Source organism: Paramacrobiotus metropolitanus, unplaced genomic scaffold (genome assembly GCF_019649055.1).
Source record: "Paramacrobiotus metropolitanus isolate TYO unplaced genomic scaffold, Prichtersi_v1.0 Parri_scaffold0000183, whole genome shotgun sequence".
Taxonomy (NCBI): domain Eukaryota; kingdom Metazoa; phylum Tardigrada; class Eutardigrada; order Parachela; family Macrobiotidae; genus Paramacrobiotus; species Paramacrobiotus metropolitanus.
In genome coordinates this window covers 83,126-104,725 of record NW_026570403.1, presented here as the reverse complement: position 1 = coordinate 104,725, position 21,600 = coordinate 83,126, and the positions used below count along the sequence as shown (strand labels likewise).

General features: G+C 46.6%; 2 protein-coding genes across 5 annotated transcripts; one reads left to right on the top strand and one right to left on the bottom strand.

The window, feature by feature from the left end:
• The first annotated feature begins 327 nt into the window (after nucleotides 1–327).
• LOC129600556 (BTB/POZ domain-containing protein 6-B-like) lies at nucleotides 328–5,607 on the top strand. 2 transcript variants are annotated; one of them, XR_008692077.1, is made up of 8 exons: nucleotides 328–730; nucleotides 801–923; nucleotides 1,289–1,448; nucleotides 1,511–1,695; nucleotides 1,763–1,898; nucleotides 2,351–4,341; nucleotides 4,962–5,070; nucleotides 5,268–5,607. XR_008692077.1 is itself a non-coding variant. In XM_055499112.1 (6 exons), the coding sequence occupies exons 1-6, from the start codon at nucleotides 576–578 to the stop codon at nucleotides 2,819–2,821; spliced, it is 1,230 nt and encodes a 409-aa protein (XP_055355087.1). In that variant the 5' UTR covers nucleotides 328–575; the 3' UTR covers nucleotides 2,822–4,495. The 2 variants fall into 2 exon arrangements, 1 of the variants encoding a protein (XP_055355087.1); XM_055499112.1 differs by lacking the exons at nucleotides 4,962–5,070; nucleotides 5,268–5,607 and having other exon boundaries at nucleotides 2,351–4,495.
• A 206-nt stretch (nucleotides 5,608–5,813) lies between these two features.
• Nucleotides 5,814–21,385, bottom strand: LOC129600552 (uncharacterized). 3 transcript variants are annotated; one of them, XR_008692075.1, is made up of 8 exons: nucleotides 21,247–21,385; nucleotides 20,904–21,042; nucleotides 18,163–19,876; nucleotides 12,134–17,912; nucleotides 11,390–12,080; nucleotides 9,414–11,240; nucleotides 6,836–9,001; nucleotides 5,814–6,386 (listed from the first exon to the last, which is right to left on the bottom strand). XR_008692075.1 is itself a non-coding variant. In XM_055499107.1 (7 exons), exons 2-7 carry the CDS (start codon nucleotides 20,935–20,937, stop codon nucleotides 7,071–7,073), a joined length of 11,976 nt encoding a protein of 3,991 aa, XP_055355082.1. In that variant the 5' UTR covers nucleotides 20,938–21,042; nucleotides 21,247–21,385; the 3' UTR covers nucleotides 6,623–7,070. The 3 variants fall into 3 exon arrangements, 1 of the variants encoding a protein (XP_055355082.1); XR_008692076.1 differs by lacking the exon at nucleotides 5,814–6,386 and adding an exon at nucleotides 6,432–6,570; XM_055499107.1 differs by lacking the exon at nucleotides 5,814–6,386 and having other exon boundaries at nucleotides 6,623–9,001.
• Between the last annotated feature and the right edge of the window lie 215 nt (nucleotides 21,386–21,600).

Here is a 21,600-nt window from a genome sequence, read left to right as displayed (position 1 = left end):
GGGTTCGTATAATAGAACGTCTGTGTGTTTATTTGTGACAATTGCTAACTACTCCGAGGTTTCCCGAAAAAGCGAGATAGTTTCTCCATTTGTAGGTTGTAGGTTATTACGGACAGCGTCCATACTATCGGTGTGATTCTGCGCGCACAAAGTAGTAATGGTGAACTGCACGGACTCCGGACTGTACGTAAACAAGAATAAGGTCGGGCAAAGTCCAGAACGTAAGTAGATATGCACATGTTATAGGCGGGAGATCTTGTCGCGCAGATGGTTAAAATAGCATGGTTATGATAAGAGACAGCACCAAATGGCTTGCATGTGGGGATGTGATGCACACAGCATACCGAACTAACCGAAGCACACGCAAGCGATTTGCAATGAATTCTACAGTACGCAGCGTATTGATTTATTAATGTTGTTTGGGATTTATCACTTATGAGAATTGTAGAGCCGCAGAGTTTTTACTTGGAGACGTCAGCCGTGCGTTTTCAAAATTTTCATATCGGGAACTGAGAGCCCCTTCTTTTGTCACCGTGGTTTTCCTTCAGGTCAAGAGCATTATTCAGCTGGTAGCGATGTCTCATAATTCCTCAGCGTCTACAAGCCACGAACGATTCGGGCTACAACTGGCCAGCAGCATCAAGCGCTCCCTGAACAGTGGAGAGTTCAGTGACGTACAGTTTACTGTCGGACGACAGTTCGGACCAGCACAGTGTTTCCGTGCGCATAAGTAAGAACGAAGAACTGATGGTACCCTGCTGTTGCTTCAGCATTGGAGCCTTGTACTTCAAATTTTGAAGGTACGTCCTGAGCCTGCGTTGCTCGGTGTTTGGCGCGATGTTCTACGGAGATTCTCCACAACGATGTGATCAACCTATTGACATTCCTGATGTTATTCCCGCTGCCTTTGGAAATATGCTCAGGTTAGGACCGTTAGGTACTAGCAGACCGTCCCGAATGTGGTCGCTAACCCTATTCGCGGATTTTGACGGTCCCTTTCAGAAACCTTGTATTGCTCGCCTTGAATCATGCTCGCACGCTAGTATTATTGCTGACCACTTGTTAGAAGTGTTCTGTAATATTTTTAGTCATGTAGATTAGTTAATTCATTGAAAGCAAACAAACCTTCGAAGTACCCACTACCCACAAATTTGGCCTTTACTTATATGAACATATTAATAGAAGGGATTCAAAGGCCATTTTAGTTTCTAGAAGATATTTGTTCCTAAAAAAGCCGAAAAATTCAATGTCATTATTTTTCCCGCCACTTCAGTCTGGTTACTTATAGTTTTCTATATACTGGCACTGTGGAGAATTTGTATATGGACAACGTCATCCACACGCTGGTATGCGCCAAGAAGTACGATCTGCCGCTGTTGATGGAGATGTGCAGCGACTTCGTCAGCGCCGGTCTGGGCGTCAACAACTGCCTGGTCATCCTGGATACTGTTCGTCAGAATTCGGCCGTCGTAGTTGTTCAACAGTTTTTATCATACGTGACCTGTTGCAGGTCGTTCGTTTCGGTGCCGACTTGAAGGCGATTATGGAGCGCTGCCTAGACTTGATCGATCGCTGTGCTGACGAGCTCCTCCAGTCGGAACAGTTTGCACAACTTCGTCACAAGACCATCATGATGATTCTGCAACGTGGCACGCTGTCGGCAGCGGAATATAACGTCTACTTGGCTGTTGAGAGGTAGTGTAGTAGTGTCACATACCGATAGTAATTGATCTACCGGATCGTGAGCCTTTCTCGGTTCCAGATGGGCGCGGGAAGTCTGTAAGGTCGGCAACGTGGACCCGTCGCCCACCAATCGGCGTCGGATGTTAGGGGAAGCGTTGTTTTTGGTGCGGTTTCCGCTGTTGACCAACGCGCAGCTGGCTGATGGCCCCATCAAGGTATTTGGAAGTAATTAATGTTTTTTTAAAATAAACACAACGGTTTTCACGGTTACGGCGTACACGGTAAGCATGAAATCGACAGAAACGCGAATAAACTTTGATTTCGTCCGCATTTTAAACAGTAAAAACACAAATTGCCCACATACCGATAGTCCGCACTCAATGAAATTCTGAGATTCGGCAAAACCGGGTTAGAGGCTTTAATCTTTTATAACGGTCAAATAATATGATTGTTCATGAAACTTGTAAAAATTGAAAAGCGTTTTATGCGGACTCAGGAACGCATTGAGAAAATGTATTTTAAAGCGTAGCTGCACTGCACAAAAAGCGAAAACGTCGTAAGTACACATACCTATGGGCTATATATAGTCAATGATTTTTTATAGAATTAATTTTTGATATTGGTCGTTCAGGACAGTTTTTCATCTAATCGTGGCCCTTCGTTGCAGAGTGGCCTGTTGCTGCAGTCCGAGGTACAGAACCTGTTTCAGTACCGATTCGCCACGGTGAAACCGCCTCTGCCATTCTCCGCACAGCCTCGCAAAGCCGTCGGTGTAGGGAATGTCGTAATCAAGGAAGAAGAACCTGTCTCCAGCACACATCCAGCGGAAGGCAGAGTGTACCACGGGGGTCCGAGCGCCGCGTATGGAGACGGTGGGCCGAGCGCATACACCTGTCCTCGTCCGGAATGTGAGGAAGCGTTCAGCGCTAATTACGCACTACAGCAACACCTGGACAATCGCCATGGGTTGGTGACCGCCGCCCTGCCCAGGGAGGACCCCCAGAAGAAGCTATTGTGCCGCATCTGCAATACGTGGATTGCCAGTCCCAAGCTTAAGAAGCACGCTGCTGACTGTATTGCGAAGAAGATGGCATCTAAAACTACAATTCATGTTTATACGAAGAAACGAGCCGCGTAAAGAACGAACAAACTCGAGTGGTTAACAGCGCACGGGGATAAAAGGGAATGGTGGGAACGCTGTTCCTGGCTGTTCATTTAGATGCAATTTCGAAGTTGGGATCCTTCTGTTCGAATGGATATTCCGATAATATTCCGATATTCCTGTCACGACTTGAAGGTGGCGGCATAATACGTATTTATTATGAACCGCCACTGAGGGCGCAAACAACCAACTGATCGTTGTCAATTTGTCATCAGGACAACAATGGCACACTGCAACCGCAGTTGCCATGCTGGACAACACACCACATAGAGGTCACAGAGGACACAACATTCTCGTGACGTCAGTGCCACTGCACTACGCCACACGCCCTTCACTTCTGAAGTGCTAACAAAGAAGTACAAATCCATAGTCATACTAGTCAAAGCACGTACGTACAGATACAAGCACAGAATTTTCTTAGCAACGATCATTAATTCCATTTTCCGTATTAAAATGCACAAACTCACTCAACCTGTACAATTGCGTCCTTGTACGTACAACTCGCTAATTCTCCCTTGCTGGTGAAGGTCATCTGGCTGGCTCTCCGAGTCCAGCATTCACCAAACTCTTTCCACGCCGTCCGTCTCACCGCGCTCTTCGTGCCTCAACCAGCCTGATAAGCATCCGCACGGCTTCTTGATCCACTGGAATCTTTCATCCTTTCACCACGTTCCTTGTTCATCGTTTCAGAGACTGTGCCTTGTCACTGGCACCGTCGCTGGTGTCCACGGATGTCTGGCTTCGCTCACCCTTCTGCCACGAAGGAACCGTCGGTCTCCAGGCTTCGCCCATTTCCCAGGTGCGTCGCCGAAACCAATTCTCTTCCTTGGCTGGGCAGCCTTAAGCAGACGTATATCTTGGTCACAGGCCTCACGGAGGAACGGTACTCGTCCGCCTCTCCATCGTCGCGGCTTTCCCATCTGCCTCCACAGGTGCGGCACTTCTCCTCCCGCCCTGCTTTCCCTCGTGGATACCATCCACGATTCAGGCACTCGTTCCCAGCACACGTTTTACATCCGATGGATGGAGTTGTTGTGCCTCTCCCTCGCTCGTCGATCGCGTCGTTCCGGCAGTAAAGCAGCATACATTAACACCTATACGCCACAAGTACTGACATCCTTCACGCCACTGTCACGACTTGAAGGTGGCGGCATAATACGTATTTATTATGAACCGCCACTGAGGGCGCAAACAACCAACTGATCGTTGTCATCAGGACAACAATGGCACACTGCAACCGCAGTTGCCATGCTGGACAACACACCACATAGAGGTCACAGAGGACACAACATTCTCGTGACGTCAGTGCCACTGCACTACGCCACAATTTTCGTGGCTTTATTTTATTTTGTTCCTTTCACATGTGGTACACGACCAGATTTTGTTTTTTAATTTGTTATCGTGTTATGTTTGCACTGACTTGTGAGTGTTGGATGAGAACTGGTTATGCGTCTTTCCGATATGGTTGAGTAGTGGAAGATGACTGTTTTTACACGGTTTGTTCTGACAGTTTTTGTTTTTGCTTTTTTTTAGAAGGTCGCAAGGTCATGAATGTAAAATATACCATTTTTTCTACAAGCTTAGACAACGAAGAATTTTTACTGTTTTGCGCATGTATTGGATAGTTATCGGAACAGGTTGCGTATGTGACGTCACTGATGAAAGAATGTTTACATACACAATATTGTGACTGTGACGTATTTCAAGTCGTTGCGAAGCAAGACAGGGAACTAATTTTAAGGATGTCCCTCCCGGCGCTGGTCATTGATAAGGAGAAGTACTGTACAGACTGTATATTTTATTAGTTACTAGTGTATGATGTACAGTACAGAAACATCAAGTTGTTAACTGTTATTTGTTTTGTTGAATTTTGTTCTCCACTCGCTAAGTGGCAACAAAGGTGATACTTTCAAAAAGGTCATTGTAGTAATCTGCAACCAGGGATATTTTTGCACGACGCGCAGGAAACAGTAAAACCCTTATTAGCCCCTACACCAAAACACTGCACGCGCATATCCATAAAGTCAACAGGCTGAACGTCAAAATCTGACTACTGCCGTTATCCTCGATCGCCGACGCATGCCAGTTACTAAAAAACAACATGGTTTTGTTACAGGATATTGTTCGGTCAGATTTTTCAAAAAAAGCCAGGACGAGAGCGTTCGACATTGGAAGTTCGCAAAAAGGAATTTTGAGCAGGCGCGTATAAGATAAATTACAGCGTGGTAAGGAGGCATATTGTTATGAGCCCGATTTCCGCCCTGTGTGTGTGTGTGTCTAAGTAATTGAAACAGAAGCCTCGGGAACGTATGGTCAGTTCGTAGTCGGCCCAGAAGCCGTACTGCGACCGGTTACCACTTTAATGTAATACGCCGTAGTCGGATTGTTGGTGCCACTGATTCGGCATTTCGTCTACGGTTAGATAGTGTTCCATTTCTCCACCCGTACTGCCGACTGGAAGCGTCTGCCGCACAAAATCGTCGTTCCACAATTTTAGCGTTATCTTTAAGTGGAACGTGTCGATGAGGGGATTATACATCACATCGGTTAAATTGGACAGCAACGTCGCCATGGGCGAGAAGAAGAAGGTTGGTTCAGCTGAGTCCGACGATGCAGCCTGGAGATTCCCACTTGGCGGCCGTTGTATGACATTGTGAAAGCCGGTTATGACAACTTCCAGTTCCCGTGGATTTGCAAGGGTAGCTCGGTTCACAGGCTGAGTCAGTGCAGCAGCTGAGCTAATTTGCTGTTGATCCGTGCAACGATGCGACTTTGGCCTCTTTACTGTTTGTTCTAGGCGCACCTTTTGTGGTGCACTTACTTTCAAAGGTCACGCGCAAATTTACTTATATTTCGAGTTATTGTTTATCGGGCAATAGCCGCCATAACAACAAAAAGTGCAAGCGCGGGCGTACTACTTTACAGTTAAAATTTAAACATAAAAAAAACAACCAAAATCTCTATCCGCCCGCGGGTTAAAAGGCAACGTACTTAACACAGCAGTAGCATTTCCGTTATGACAGCCAAACTAAAACGTTGCTTCATAAAACCAGTATAATGCGCTTCTCCAGTTAATTCACGAGTTTTACGGCCCATAAAATGTGCAAATTCACTTAAAGCTGGGCCGAAGACACCGAACGTTTCAACAACTAAGGGATAGAAAAGGTCTCTACTTTCCAGTGGAGAGTATTTCCGTCGCTTCTCATTTTCTGCCAGGTGAGCCACACTTCCTGCTTTCTTCGAACTTCCGTGGGAATCGGCTACTGCACACCAGCTTGTGACATCCCATACAACAGACTTTCCCTGACGGACTGGAATAAGCGTCATGCCGTCAGGTCGAATCGCCGCACTTGGTGATAGGCCCATCGGTTCCAGTTGACATGGGAATCCTGCACTCTCGCAACAGTTTTTGGCAATACTGTTCATTTCTCTATGTCTGGCCCATCGCCCTTTTGTTGATTTATTGCAGGAAAGCCCGTGATGGCCATTCATTTCCACTAATTTGCCGCATGCCACGCAGTTATGAGCTATCAGCCTGTCACTACAGGCAATCAAAAACGTAATATTTGGAGTCATCTTGACATTCATTCTCCTGCTGGCTACGGTTCGCGATAACCACTTAAGAAACGCTGATTGTACCCATTTTGCTGGACACATCTCGTGTTATACGTATAATCCGCGCAAAAAATATCTATGTGCATTCCACATGAGCGTCACACAGCCTTCTACAAGAAATTATCCATGTGCATTCTGCAATCTTCTCGTAACCTTGAGAAATTTTTGGTTTCGTTTTATTTCGACAACTTGAGAAATTAAGGAAATAGCGAAGAACAGAAAACGACGGTTACCAGGTCTGCGGCGAAGGTGTACGAGTACGATAACAAAAACTGCCCCTATTCCGGATATTCATAATAGACAGTTTTCCATCACAACACGCATTACATTATCCAGACACAACTTTTTTACCACAATCACATTGGCCTAACGCACCTATTTTATTCCGGGCAGTGCAACAGATTTTGGAACAATTTCCTTCTTGTCGGCGTTGTTTTCCCGTTACGCGAGGATGCTGAACTAACTATTAATAAACCAATAAATTACTTAGAAGGTGTGTAAACATGAATTAACAGACAGAAAAGAACATCTCTGGGCTCTGCATGATGGGCTGCTCGAAGTCAATGATATCCAAAGGATAGTTGGTTTTAATAACACTGAAACTTCCTAGTTAGTCAACGTTGTCTTGGTCAGCAGGCGGTTTGGGCTCGTTTCTTGGAACACTGTTCTGATCCTCCGGAAGTAACCCACCGGGATAAGCGTCATCGTATGACCTGCTGACAGAATCGATGGTCTGAATGACTACGCTGCTTTCTGTCGTAAAGAATTCCGTTCCACCCTGGACATTTCGCGGACTTCTACTTTCCTTTAATTCGTCGTGGACATCTCGTTCAACAGAATACCGATAGTTTACCTCCTTGGTATGAACAAGGGTGTATTTTTCGCGATTCTTCCTTTCTAATTCCTTCTGGCGCTTGCTGACTGACCGCTTGGTCATACCCACTTTCACCCGTCGCGTACCATCTTCGTCTTCGTGTTCCAAAACGTAAATGGTGCCTCTCCCTCGCCTTCTCTTCTCTGAAGGCGTCAGTTGACCAGGAGCTCGAGCTCCGCCCACCCCGAGAAAAAGCGACGCTTCTTGCGCGAAATTATCTTCGAACCATCTGTGGATCTCGAGTATGTCGCGAGTGGCCTGTGGGTCAGCCAACATCATGCTGACCGCTTGCAGTCGTAGTTCGGATGCGGACGGAGAATCGGCAGCGAGCTTCGACAGAATGTCGTAGCCGCAGTTATTCTGACTGCTGTCTCCTGTGTCCTCAATCTCAAATCCGTCTCCGTCAGCGTTCTTCAGAGCATAATGCCCCACGCCGTTGGGTTCACCCGGCGGCGGTGGTGTGTAAACGACAATACGCACACCGGAAGCTTTCTCCTCTTCGGTGGGTACGTAATCCGGATCTTCAACGATTTTGATATTAAGGTTACGGAACTTTGCTAGTAAAAGAAAAGTCGGATTGTCGATCGGCTTATTATCGGCAATATCCGTAGCTAATTTCTTGACCTCAGGGTCGTCCGGCGCACCGTCTTTAATTCCGTCTCTTTCGGCGCGCTCGGTAGCGGCTTCGGCTTTTGCAATCATTTCCCGTAACTGAAAGTTAATCATATATTCCTTGGCATTCATTTCAATTTGCCCTTTGATTGTTCGTGTCCGGTCCAGGAACTTTGGGTCTTTCGAGTCCTGCGCTTCGCTAACCAGGAAGCGCTTCTGCAGTTCTTCCGAGATACCGCGTACAATAGCACCGGCCGCTTGCGACATAACGGGCGACACAAGATGGGCGTTGGCAGTGCGAATGATGTGGCCGACGATCAGATCGGTCACCGCTTTATGCAGCACACTCATTTCGACCCGCACTTGGGCTGCGTCAAATTGCTTCTGCTGTTCGGACATGGTAATCAAGAGTTTTTGCAGTACTTCGTTTTCTTTTCTGTCCAGAACAACGTTAAAACCTTTGAAATTATTGTTTAAGTTTTCTTTTGTGCATATTTTATTAATTGATTCGGCGGAGAAATCGTTTTTGCGTAATATCTGCCGGAAGACCTCCACGTCTTCCTGCAATTTGCCTTCCATTTCATTAAAAACTCGGGAAGTGATATCGGCTATTTCATGTAGACCGGACACGGCGCCCCAGCACATGACCAGTTTGCTGTAGGCGCTCCCGACGAAATTCGGATCGGATAAAATACTGTTAGCCAACGGCGCGCCGACTGAGTTCCACCACGCACGCCACGTTGGCAATTGCGGATTCATGGTGGCTTTCACCAATCGTTCCAGTTTGCGCTGCAGAGTCAGCGCCGTCGTCGCTGTAGGAGTGCCGGCATCGAGGATGCGGTGTTGCGCCCATGTTATTGCTATAATAGTCTTGAATTTTTGATGGAAGAATGCGTTTTCTACTCTGGGTTCCACTTCTCGCACAATGGCTTCGCGAATTTGTTCGAAACAGAACCCCGACAGTTTGTCGGTCAGGACTTTCAATCCGATGCGGGCGCCAGTTTCGGTGGTGCGCACGGCGATGTGTTTAACCGCCAAAACTCTAAGGTTTGCTCCTGTTAAACAAAGCAACGGTCAACAGTATTATGACGGTTAAGAAACACGGTCATTTGCAACTTGCCGGTACAATAGCCCATTTCGCATATGTTTGTTCGCTTTGAATGATTTCGCAGCATTTCTCTGTATTTCTGCTTTCTACAAAAATTATTATGTTATCCGATCTCATGAACTTTGTTGCACGACACAGCGCTTAAGCTTTTTTCTTGTCTCTTTTCGTTACATTTCAGCAACGAATCTTGCAAACACAAACGGTTTTCAGGTCATCGTATACAAATTCCGTGGCTGTAGAATTTCATAATAATTATAAAAAGAAAGTGCTTCAGAGTGCGCGAATGCTGGAATGTGGTGATTGCATACGAAACTGATACCGGTTTTTTTTTCTCTAAAAGCAATAGTAACTCGGCTTACCGGTTGTGTTGATAATCGCGGTGTTGGCAGCCGCTACCGTCGAACTAGCAGCGGTAGTTCCCGTAGCAAGAAGTTTCATTCCTTTTGCGCCGTTTGCCAGGTTGTTTAAGCCCATGGTCGATACCGTTATGACCACACTGACAGCTTTCTGTGTAACATAATCGTTCCAGCTGAAATTGCGGGTGGTGTAAATACGGTGAGCCGTGGTCAGATCCGACATGGCCTCCGTAACTAGTGACATTCCCAGGCTGGCTCCGAAACCCGTCGTGATGAGGAGCCCGCCCGCCACCGCCTGCACTGACGCCAGTCCACAGACGCTGAACAAGCTGATCCACGGAATAAACTGCTTCTCGTTGAAGGACACTAGCAGGAGAATACCACGTGCGCTCAGTTCCCGTATCTCCTGCAACGGCACTTGGCTGTGGGTGAACATGTCCGGGAGCTCTTGCACTTTTGTCTGGTTCATCTGCTCCTGGTCAATCTTTGCCTCTTTCAGTAGCTTATTCGCATCGTCCCAACTCAAATTGTACAGCTGCATCGTGAATCTGATGTTATGCTTTCGAATGACTTTGATCACATCTTTAGCAGTATCGGACGACATTTCCGATAAAATAAGATTCGTCTTGTAATTGGCGATTTCTTTGTTCCATGCGGCTTTCACCACGTTTTTAAACGATTCGCCATCCTTCTTCGATTTCTCGCCATCTGTCTTCGGCTTTGCTTTCAAACCACGAAGAGTTAAGTTAATATTTAGTTGCGGTGCCGCTGGATTGTAATCTTTACCCAAAGCTTCGTTCGAATTATGCACATTAGCGGCACGAGACAACCCAGTGACTTTAATGGAGATGCAGCTACCTTTAAACTGCTCGATGATGGCCAGTTTCTCTTTTTCCTCCATTTTCGATGGCAAAACTTTGCTGATCAACTGCTGCTCGTTAGTATTATCAGTTGCTACAAGAACGATCGTATCGTGCTCAAATGTCTTCGATTTCTTTAATAGATTCTCGGCGGCCCTTATCAAGGTTTGCTGAGGACCAGAAATCTCCAGATCAAAACTGCTAACACCTAAATCCTTGATATCGTTAAACTGAAATGGCAACTTTCCTCCTTTATCGAAATCCCGGTGCATCTTAAGAACTTCAACGCTAACTTCGGGAACCTTCTTGAACAGTTTAAAGTTGGGTTCGTCGAGAAGTTTTGCGATATCAGCGGATTCACAGCACAAAGTGACTCTGGACGATCTCCACAGCAGAGGGGCAGCCATCATCCCAGGAAGAGTTTCTAGCGCCTGATCCTTCTCGACGCTATCATGGTGCACCGTTTGATCGTGAAACGTCAAACTGAACTTTTCAAACGGTTTCAGATTTTCATCAAGGCATCGGGTTTTCGAATTCTTTAAAAGAAGATCATTCGGCAGACGGATAGTGCATCTGTCAGATTTTGTCTGATATTCCAGGTTGACCTTTCGCAGTGACCTTTCCGTCGCATCAATATTGGATTGAATGGTGTTGATGAAATAGCCCAGGAGATTCGCCTTTTGTATGAGCTGCTGGAAAAGCGGTGTATCGGAAGCTGAACCCGGAGAGAATGGCTTTTGAGACAAAGCCTGCATCGTGTTAATGACGGACATCTCTTTGTACAGCAGACTCAGAACGCCGTGAAATTCCTCCACCGCTTTTCTTTTATAGTCCGCTGAATCACCGGCGTTAAGCGATGCAGCGGCAAGGCCCATTTGTGCACCGACAGCAAACGGTGGATCCATTTGAACGGCGGTTTCGTAGTATTCCGTAGCCGCTGCGTGACGTTCGTTGACATATTCAAAATTTCCTAAAGATAAGGATCTAAATAAGTGCATCGTCTACCTAATTAACTGAGCAATTAATTATTATTAAGCTGTTACTTAAGCTATTTGGTCGAAGGCTACAATCGCAATTATTTCACTTTTTTTATCAGACTGGTAATTTTACGATTTTTACCCAACTGCACGAAATAGAAGGCGTTGCTGGCGGCCTTAATAAGGTCATGGTTACTTTCCGCTTTCTCCAGATTTGACTTAAAAGTCTGCAATTCTGCACGTGCTTTCTCACTGTCGAATTTCTCGCGGTCCACCATAAGGAGAAACTTTGCCCACTGCTCTTCCACGGACAAAAGCACAACTGTTTCCAAAAGCGAAGGAGCGCTGCCACTTCCAACACCGAGCCACGACTGCGCTACATCCTGGACACCGTCGCCCATGTTCTTCCAGAAACTCCGTTGACTTTGCAGCTGTTGGCGAACGCTGTTGTAATATTCGCAGAATTCTTCAAAAAGCTTCCCTTTCATTTGAATATATGGGAGTTCACGGTCGCGAAAATCCTCCAGCATGCGTTTTTCTTCGAGGTCGCGCTGGTGCCGGTAATCGGAGTGTGGGTCGCCGATGATAATCAGTTGCCCGGTGCCTTTGTTGCCTTGTCGCGACGTTCGGCCGAATGCCTGTTCTTCCGTCCGTTGGCTGTGTGGAAGAAACGTTAGACACACGTGCAGTCCGCCGTATTCTTCGATTTCTGTGGTCTTCAGATCGGTACCGCGACCCGCGAGATTGGTCGCTACAACCACGTCACCAGGGTGGAGACGTTCGATCTGCTTTTCTTGTCCTTCTTGGTTTTTTACGTACAGCTTAACTTTGACCTAAGAATTCGGTGGTTACCAGGCGCACAGTACAATCAAAAAAATATACTAACCTTAAAGCCGGAAAAAACTGAAGCAAGTAGATGCGCCGTTTTGATGGTTTCACAGATCACTAGAGCAGCTCGCATTTTCGACGTTTCCGCCATGGTCGTAATGGCAATCTCTTTCAGCCACTGCTCTTCGGTTTCCACGCAAATATCCGGAAACTGGATATAGCGTTTAAAGTAGGTTTCTGGCAGAACGAGTAGCTTTACATGGTAAATGTTATACATGATCTCCCGTTCATAGGTGGATCCCAAGGTCCCGGTGAAGCCGATGATATTGGTACCGTACTTGCTGAACATTGAATAGTTCGACAAAAAATTCGTTGTCACTGTTTCCGAATGGATCTTCAACGAGTGCTTAAGCTGTAGGAACTGGTGGAGACCGTTGTTCCAGTTGGTGCTGGACTGCACCACACCTGTGGTTAGATAGTCCACCGGTTTAATCTGGCCTTCATCGACAATGTAGTGGACATTTTCCTGGTATTTAATGGCGGTCAAGGCACTCTCTACCCACAACGGAATCTGGTTTCGCGCGAAGTCCTTAATGTGGACAGGGAACTGCAAACCAAGTGATTCCGATTCCAGTACAGACTGAACGTGCTCTGTCATGTGGTTCTTGACGAACATCTCGAGGTCATCCACCACGAAGATTCTGGCTTTGAGCAAATCGTCATTCGATGCTTCCAGGATGAACTTGACTAAATTTCGAATTGCAAGCAGTTCATCTTCCACGTTTGCAAAATGGTACGCGAAAGTTCCAACAGATTCTTCCCGTGTGATTCGTCCTTCGACGTAGAACTGTCGTTCCCGGATGGAGAACAGGTGGGACTGTATATGTAACAGACGATCCCAGATGAGACAGTACAAAACATGCAGTGTATCGATTCCCGGCAAGGTCGTCGATAGGCGCGCCAGTTTCGCGCTGTCGTCGATTAACGCAGAGTCCACTTCGTCGACGATAGCGAAGTCCGTACTGCGGCCGCCCAGTGTACCCAATCCACTGTACTTATCCCGCAAATAATCAAACTGAAACTGTGCACACTCGCCGTACACAATCCGCTGATCGTAACATGGTTTCTTCTTAGCAACATATACGCCTTTATCGCCGTTGTGTCCGCACGTCAGCCCGAACATTTGGTAGAACGGCGCCCATTCCTGCGCGTCGCGCTCCGCCAACACCGGACTGCTGGTGTAAATGTCCACGGTGTGACCTTCCAGCGCCTTGACCGCGGCTAATACTGCAACGATGGCCGATTTACCGGATCCGGTAGCGACCTGCTGCAGCTGACCTTTCGTGGTGTCCTTCTTCAGTTTATCCAGAGCGACCAGACAACTTAAAATCTGTACTTTCGTCAGAACGAAATTTTTGAATTTTTCCATGGCAAGGCGGGCGATGGCCAATGCCTCCGTTACGAATTCCGCTGGTCGATATTCGCACTTTCTGGCGACCGCTTGCAACGCCCAGTTTGTAATGTCCGTATCGGTCCACGTGTTAACCAGGATGTCGGATTTGTAAACGCGGCTTCGGAGATCAGCGTTGAAGATGCGGAAGATGTGCAGCTGCAAGATTTCCCATTCGTAACCGGCTTTGACGAAACGCTCCCGTAGACAGCTCCATTTGTATGAAACACGCGTGTTGTCGCGACGGAATTCGCTGACAATGTGTGCGGCCTGTTTGACACCGTGTTTGCCATCAAAGACATTTTCTCGTGTGAATTTATTGACTGCTGCTATGATCTCCATTTCGGATTGTGCCCGGGAAGCCACCTCCCGTAGAGCGGCGAAGGACGTGCCGGTTAACCGATACTGATACGCTTGACCAATCGCATGCACGAATGATTTTAGTGCTGGAGAAGCGGATACACACACGGTGAGAAGCTGCTGCAGATCGCAAAGCAATACTCCGTTCTGCAAGAGTTTACCAATCACGCGTTCGATTCTCTGCCGATGGGCGGTGTGTTCCGGAATATTTTGCACGAGAAACTCGGTTCCCAGTTGCACAGCGATTTGCTGCAAGCGTTTTGTGCTTGGAGTTTGTTGCCCGAAGCTATCCTGTTTCCTTGCCAAATCTTTAACTGTTGTTCCTTCGAAATACTCCAAGAACGCAGTGAATTCTTGCATGGACTCGATTCTTTCGCACGCTATGCAAATGGTTGTCGCCAAATGAATTCCGAATACCGAAATTAGTTGTTGTGTTAATAAACTCCGAATCTGAGGAGACTGGGTGAAAGTGACCCTTTCCGCAAAAAGCTTCGAGATGACTTGTTCCGCAAGCTGTCGTCTGAAGTCGGCACTTGGAATGAGTGACAATTCTTTTAGCTCTTTTGCATCCAGCAATGTTAAAGATGATAGCGTTTTCGGCAAGTCTGAATTTTCGGCGTCGTAACAGACCAGTGACAGGTAATCGAAGAATTCTTCGCGTTCTTCATCAGCGGAAAACTTGCTTGCAATGGTCAACACGTGCTTATGTAAGTCGACCGCCCGGTCGAAGGAATCCGCAAAATTCAGCAGAAAATCCGACTTAAGCATACGTTGTCGCCACTGTGTGCGATCGGAGCGCACCGGCTTGACGATATCGAAATCCCAGTTTGTCAGGCATACGAGAAACCAAGCAAAATCGTCATTAAAACTTGTGTCGAGCGCCAGTTGTTGGGTGACTTCGCAATCACCGCATTCCGCAAAGATCTGTTGAAGCGCGTGGGTGATGATCGAGTCAAGAAGTGTTCTTATCTGAGCGGCTGACGAAGAGACATCAGCAGTCAAGTCTGTGACCGACGTAACGGAACTTACAATTTCCAGTGCAAGGACGCATTGTCTTCGCACGAAAGACGATGGATGATGCAACAGCGCAGGAAAAAACTGCAAAACGTTTGGCTCAATCAGCGTTTCGGGATTGCAGCGGCTCGCAGACGTCACCAACGCTACTAGGCACTGCAAGATACGTCGCATCCTATCGATCGAAATTGTTGCACTGGCCGAGGCAGAGTGGAAAAAAGCGTAAATGAATTCTTCCGCGCTGAGTTCCGGTTCTTGGTGCATAGAAAGTACAGTCTTTAGCGCTTCCAGCAACGTATCACTCACAGCTTCCCCACGGATACGGATTTCGTTGCAAAATACTTCCATGAACTTTTTCCGCAACTGATAGTTATAGCCAATGGTCTTTGAAGCCAAAGGTAACAGAACTTGGTTGGCTAAATACTCTGCTAAATTCGCACACCAGGAGAAATCCTTTTCCAACAGCAGCGTTAACGTTTGCTCATCCAGACCGTTGCTTTCATTTAACACTTTCGTAAGTGTGACTGGCGTCGTTTCCGTGTTCAGGAATTCGTACAGCTGACTAACAATTTTGTGGCTCTCGGTTGCATTCGCACCGATCGGTGATGCGCGTTCGCTTTGCTGGTCGGACGACATGTACGCTTTCAGTTTTTCCGTTAACTGAATTCCGTTCTCCAAACCAGCAGCTATGACACTTTGACATTTTTCAGTAACCTTCGGATGATTCTTACTGAGCTTTACGAATCCAACTGCTTCGAGAGTCTTTGCTGGCAGACGAGAAATACGCGGATAGCTCGCAATTATCGTTAGTACCTCCATAACAACATCCATGTCGCCATCGCTTTCCAGAATTTTCTGTAGTCGCGTTTGACATGGCTGCGATTCAAAAAATTCGAAGTCATCCAGTTTGCATAGCATTGGAAGATCGGTCACCACTTCCAGGTTTGCCTTGTTCTCCAGATGCGACAAATTCAGACTGGCTCTCACATGTGCTGGGAGAATTTTCTGCATAGATGTTAAAAACTCCGCGATCGTTTCTTTAACGGAGTCGGTGGACGAAGCAGATCTTTGAAGTTTCATCAACAGCGTGAAATGACTGTCATCACACAGTGACTCCGCCGGGCTTCTGTGCCGGCTCAGAGCGATGAAACCATTCAACGCCGTTTCGATCATTTGCGCATTGTCGGAACTCATAGCTTCCACGAAGACCGTCTCCAACGGCTGCGGATCGATATCACACGCCGCGAACACGGAGTTAACCTGACTCGCCAACGCTGAAATTATGTCGAGTTTTTGACGATGATTACCGCCGCTTTCACTCTTCCAGCCTTCGCACAGTTTTGCGGTAACGTTGCGCGTGTCGGGTATCTCAAAATTATTATGCATCAATTTGGTGATGATGTTGAACTTTGCGCATTTTTCGGAATTTTGGAACAGTTCCGGAAAACTGCCCGAGCAGAAATTAGCAACAATTTTTTGGGTGAACGCCTTCGGCAACGACTGGTTGTTCTGTACGATGGCGGAGGCTAAAGAAAGCTGCGCAACCGGCAATTGGTCTTCGTTTACATGGTCAAATACACGGTCAATTAAATCTCGCGGGAGAATCTGTCCATTTTCGCACACCAGCAGCAAAGACTCCAAAATGATCTCTACATTGATTTTCTCTTGAATGCACAAGTCGAAAAGTTTCTTGTTTAATCCAGACATTTTAAATCCACGCTGGAAATAGCTTTTGAGATGCACAAATAAACAGTTCTTTGCGTGCTGACTCAGGGTTTCGATAAAACCGAAGGTTTCCGAAGAGCTGTACGCTGCCAATAAACGCACTGACGCAAACTCCAGGTCAAATCGATGGAAAACATGCTCAGGAACATCCTGCACACAGATGGCGGCAAAGGTCAACCAGAAGCACAGCCGTTCAAAACGCTGTTCCGTATCGAATCGGTGCTGGACGAAATCCAAAACCGCAGGATTTATACACTGATGGAACCTCTGCAAAACCACAGTTAAGATGTTGGCACAGATTTCGAAATGTTGATTGTTGGTTATGTTGGTTAGAACCAGGTTTTCCACTGCATCCAAGCAGTACATCGGCAGCCCTTGTCTGACGACTGGCGATTGAACCTGCGCATACAGAATCTTGAGGACCATTTCCTGATCCACTTCAGCGTGTGGCGCTCCTTCTGCCATTAAGATTGTGGACAGTTGCTGGTGTACCGTGTCGGAAAACCGCACATCAGGCGCAGCATTCAGCACGACCTTTAACACGGAGGCATTAATGACCTTGGTGAAATCACGTCCACTGAGTACAACCGGTTCATAGGTGTACATGAGGGACAAATCAGTCAGTTCGTTCGTAGTCAGTACATGTTTTCGTTCGCTGAAAGTCACGCGCTCGAGAAGCAGACAGTACGCGGCCGTGCAATTGATGCGGACATCAGCGACCGCGCTACTAGTAAGCGGAAGCAACGGCCACAAATACTTATCGGTCATATCGGGGTAACTGTTAACAACTGCATGGAAAATGCATTCCGCACAACGAATCTGCGTGTTTTTGTCAGGACTGGTATTGATTGCCGCCTTAATTTCGTCGAGGGTGGTGGCGTAGCGTAGAGGTTCCTCAGGGATAAAGATCAGCTGCAGCAGCATCTGTGCAATCACTGCCGATACGTATTTGAGGCCCACGGTCTTTGTCGTCTGATCAGAATCCAAGCGGATCATACCGTCTTCGTCGATCGCGTCGTTTAATTTCAGACGAGAAGCCAGCTGCTCCACTCCGGGTATGTGACTCACTTTCTTCTCGATAACCAGGTTGCCCAGAACGATGATGATGTGGGCGACCAGACGCTGATCAGTCTCGGGGTCCAGCGCAAGATGCACCATAATCGGGAGTACGTCTAGTGAATCGATGCGCGAGGCGTCAAATTTCCGATGACTTAAAGTATTAAGGATGATCGCAATGACGCTCTGTATATATAGTCTTCGGTGCGGTTCGGAATCCTTCTCACTCCAACTAAGCAATAAGAATACAAAACGATAATAATGATAAATGTACTGCACCTTTCAGTAATGTTTAACATTTATTACCGAAGCGAAAAGGAGAGAGGGAGACAAGCAGTGTACAGCAGACTAGAAGGGTTTTTGCAACCTCTTCACAAAGGACTCAGCACTCGTTATCGTACAAAGTGCAAGGAGAAAGCTGACTGAATTCACTGAGATTAACTTACTTTTTTTTTACTTTTTTTTTTATTTTTTTTACTTACTTGGAATATACTTTCCAGGCTTCTTTGAAACTGCTCAGCAGGGTTTGAATTCCCTCGGATACGGCTTGGGGAAGCTCACCAGGAACATGCGACAAAAGGTCGTCCAGAATAGCGGCTACTTGCGAAGCTGTGTCCAAACCATACTGACCTTTCTCACTCCCGCTTAAAATATCAATCAATGTGGAGGAAAAAGTTAGACTTTTCTCTAGGTGCAACGCTCGAGCAGGATTGACAACTTGTTCCCAAATATACTCAATGCTGTCTCGGGTCATTTCATCCTGTTCTTCCTTAGCATGCTGTAGTATCTCCAGAGCCGCGGCGAAACTCTCCTGCAAGTTGCTGTCGTCTTTTTTCAGTATGACCCACAAAATTTTCTTCATATCGCGTGTGCATTCGCTGTTCTTCTGAAATTTCAGCAATATTTTTGTGACTTTTTCTGGAAGTTTCGAATTGCTGCGTTCAGCACACAGCTGAAACATTTTCAGAAACAGTAACCGGCACTCGTCATAGCTGCCGTCGAGTGATGCGTCGAACGTTATCTTGGCCAAATCCTCCTGAATGGTATCGTCCACAATCTGGTTTTTGGCGATAACGGAAAAGGTCAGCGCGATATTGGCGAAGGTCGTTATGCGGCCTTCCCAGAAATTCCCTACGTAACCGTAACAGAATTTATCCTTCAGATACACGATGTCGTCCTGACAGACGGCCATATTCGCCTGCGCTCGGGCCAACAGATTATCGATTTCTTGCGCAGTGCTGCGGAAGTACGAACGGACACTGTCGCCTTTACTGCTCAGTGCCGGGTTGATTTCCATTTTGTGTGCGGTCCCACGACTGCTAGCGCGACTGCTGTTCAGCGCTTTGGCCAAATCAATCCGCTGCAATTCCGTTTTTTCGGACATGTTCTCCTTGTACACTGTGGTGACCGTTTGTTGGGTATTGACAGCGTCGGCCTTCACCGCGCTTTTTCCCGAGCTCACGCATCGCCCAAGCATTTCCTGTCCGCTTGCAAACATTTCATCGGTTGATCCACTGAATTTATCACTGGCAATATCTATTAGCATCGCTTCGCGCGGTTTTTCGCCGTGAATTGAGAGTGATATTCCGTGTGCCTGGAGCGTTTCTTGAAGCTGGGCTTTCGTATCAGCGTTAGCAGCTGGAATATATTTGAATGCGAGCTTTACCAAGCGATCACGGTCGGCTTCGTCTCCAGGATTGCATGCACTGATCTTCAGGATGATGCACTGCACCAACTGGGAAATTGCATCTTGAACGTGCAACGGCAGGTCGCGAAAAGCATCCTTTTCGTCCGCATCTAACACGGTAGAGCAAGCATTCATAAGTTGCTTCACGTTGACACTCGATGGATCATGTTTCAGGCTGTATTTCAGACTCTGTGTGATTTGCTGGTTCACGAAAGCGTCGCTCGAACCTTCCGGATTTTTATCGGCGATTGAGCGTAACTTGGATAGTATGTTTTTAATTACTGACTGCGGCAGACCGTGGCGCCTGGACAAGTACTTCAGACAGGATACTACCGAAATACTCGCTTCGCCCACCGAGAAATTCTCAAGGAGGTTTGTGGCTCCTCCTAATTTTTCCCATGCTTCCTGGATCTTTATCCGCACCGCCGGTGTATCGGGATCGTGAACATATTCCATGAAAAGCGCTTTCATTGTTGCTGCGCAGACAGAAAGGGCGTGCGGTTGGGTCGCTGCAAAAAATGAGTGATTACTGAGTTCAATAAGCACTACTTCGGCGTTTAAGAGCTCTGTTGAAGTAGTCTGGAGTTGCCTGATTATCTGACCGATAATGAGAACTGTTGTCGTTACGTGGAGTGTGTGAGTTTAACGGCAAGCAACAAGGCGCATGGGGTATGGACTTTACTTCCGGGCATCAAGCGGATACCAAGCAAAGAGCAATACGGACACCGGGACACGTATATATATAACATCATAAAAGAGGCACGTAGTGCCCTAACAGCCAAAATCATCCAAAATGCGAGCGGCGAGTAGATCTGAAAACGACTTGCGAAGATCGTCGACGCGAGAGGTATATATCCGGAAGCAGTCACTCCGCCAGTTGCCCTGAGCTTGAATAGCCGCATCAGGTACGCCACACTTATGAGCAAAAGTGGCACCGCCTCGCCGGAAAGAATGGGTACTAACTGTACGTATAACATATCTGTACCTGTGGACTGTGTGCAAGTTACGAGGTAGATTATAAAAGGTAAAATGTATCTAAAATAAGTTACTAAATAATAATAGTTTTAAGTGTTGTATTGATTTTGTATGCTGAATGGTTGAAGGTACTCCAGTACTTGGAGGTTGGAGGCACGAAGTGCTCCAGACGGATTCGCCAGTGAACGGCTGTGCCACCGTCGTCCTTGTTTTGCTACTATCCGGCGAATGATTACCAAAATAAAGAACCGAATTACCAAAATACAGTGCAAATGATTACCGAAATTAGGTACTGTTGATTTTATACGACCACACTTGTTTATTTGCTTAAATGCTTGCGCGATAAATGTAACACTTGTGTGCATTGATGGCATCAACATAAACAACTGCTCTACCCGGTAGTATAAGCAACTCCCCATCGTAATAAGCTTCTTGCTCCCATGTCGAGGTTCTTTCGGCTTCATCGAGAACACCGGCTCGTCATGTAAAGCTGTTATCAAGGAGCGGTACGAGTGTATAGTCACGCAAAATGTCGTTCATTGCTTGTTAAGCTCTTCTTACCCTCAAAATCCTTTTTATTCGATGGATCCATCATCGGTTATTTTGAGCCTTGGCGGATATGGTTAGTGGACACACGGCGCTCCGATGTCCCACGCGCTTCTTACCGCGCCATTAATGCCGTAGCAATAGTAAAGATCTCCTGGAATAGTATATTTAGTATGTCAATGATTATTATAAAGAACATTTTAACGGTGGCCAAATGGCACTTTATGACTGTACTGCTTAATAATTAAAATGCACATTAATTACTATGATTAATTACTGCGCAACAGTCAAGATGCACTGTCATTTCACAAGTCCTATATGCTATACACACAGTTGTCGACATTTAAACTGAACTTACCAGTTATTTTTGATTTCGCCTCCGGTTCTTTCGCGTGAAATTCATTAAAGAGAAATTAATATCTATAAGACTCACAGGTACTGGCGTACCAAGGAATACTGAAGCAAATTTTCAGCTGCTTAGCCGGCAAGCCGCAACAGCCAACCGTGATAGAATGCGGTTATAAACAAACGTGATGTCGCTGAAAATCGCAGCAGCCGGCTTATCATTCTGCACTTCTCTATCATTCTGCAAGGCGCACTTGAAGTATGCTCTCTTAGTATGGACTGCCAGTTAAACAAGCAGTTCAAATTCCAGAAGACGGGTGCCGCGTTTGCAAATTGCCGCTTGTTATCATCGTGCATGATAAATTTA

What these genes read in the sequence shown, in the direction of transcription:
- LOC129600552 (XM_055499107.1), bottom strand. Translation starts at nt 20,937, where the DNA reads ATGATGGATCCATCGAATAAAAAGGATTTTGAGG. An exon ending in GAATAAAAAGGATTTTGAGG is followed by an intron (nt 19,877 to 20,903) that starts GTAAGAAGAGCT and finishes CATTTTTTGCAG; the next exon opens with CGACCCAACCGCACGCCCTT. An exon ending in GCCTGGAAAGTATATTCCAA is followed by an intron (nt 17,913 to 18,162) that starts GTAAGTAAAAAA and finishes CTTATTGCTTAG; the next exon opens with TTGGAGTGAGAAGGATTCCG.
- LOC129600556 (XM_055499112.1), top strand. Translation starts at nt 576, where the DNA reads ATGTCTCATAATTCCTCAGCGTCTACAAGCCACGAACGATTCGGGCTA. An exon ending in CAGTGTTTCCGTGCGCATAA is followed by an intron (nt 731 to 800) that starts GTAAGAACGAAG and finishes CAAATTTTGAAG; the next exon opens with GTACGTCCTGAGCCTGCGTT. An exon ending in GCCTGGTCATCCTGGATACT is followed by an intron (nt 1,449 to 1,510) that starts GTTCGTCAGAAT and finishes GACCTGTTGCAG; the next exon opens with GTCGTTCGTTTCGGTGCCGA.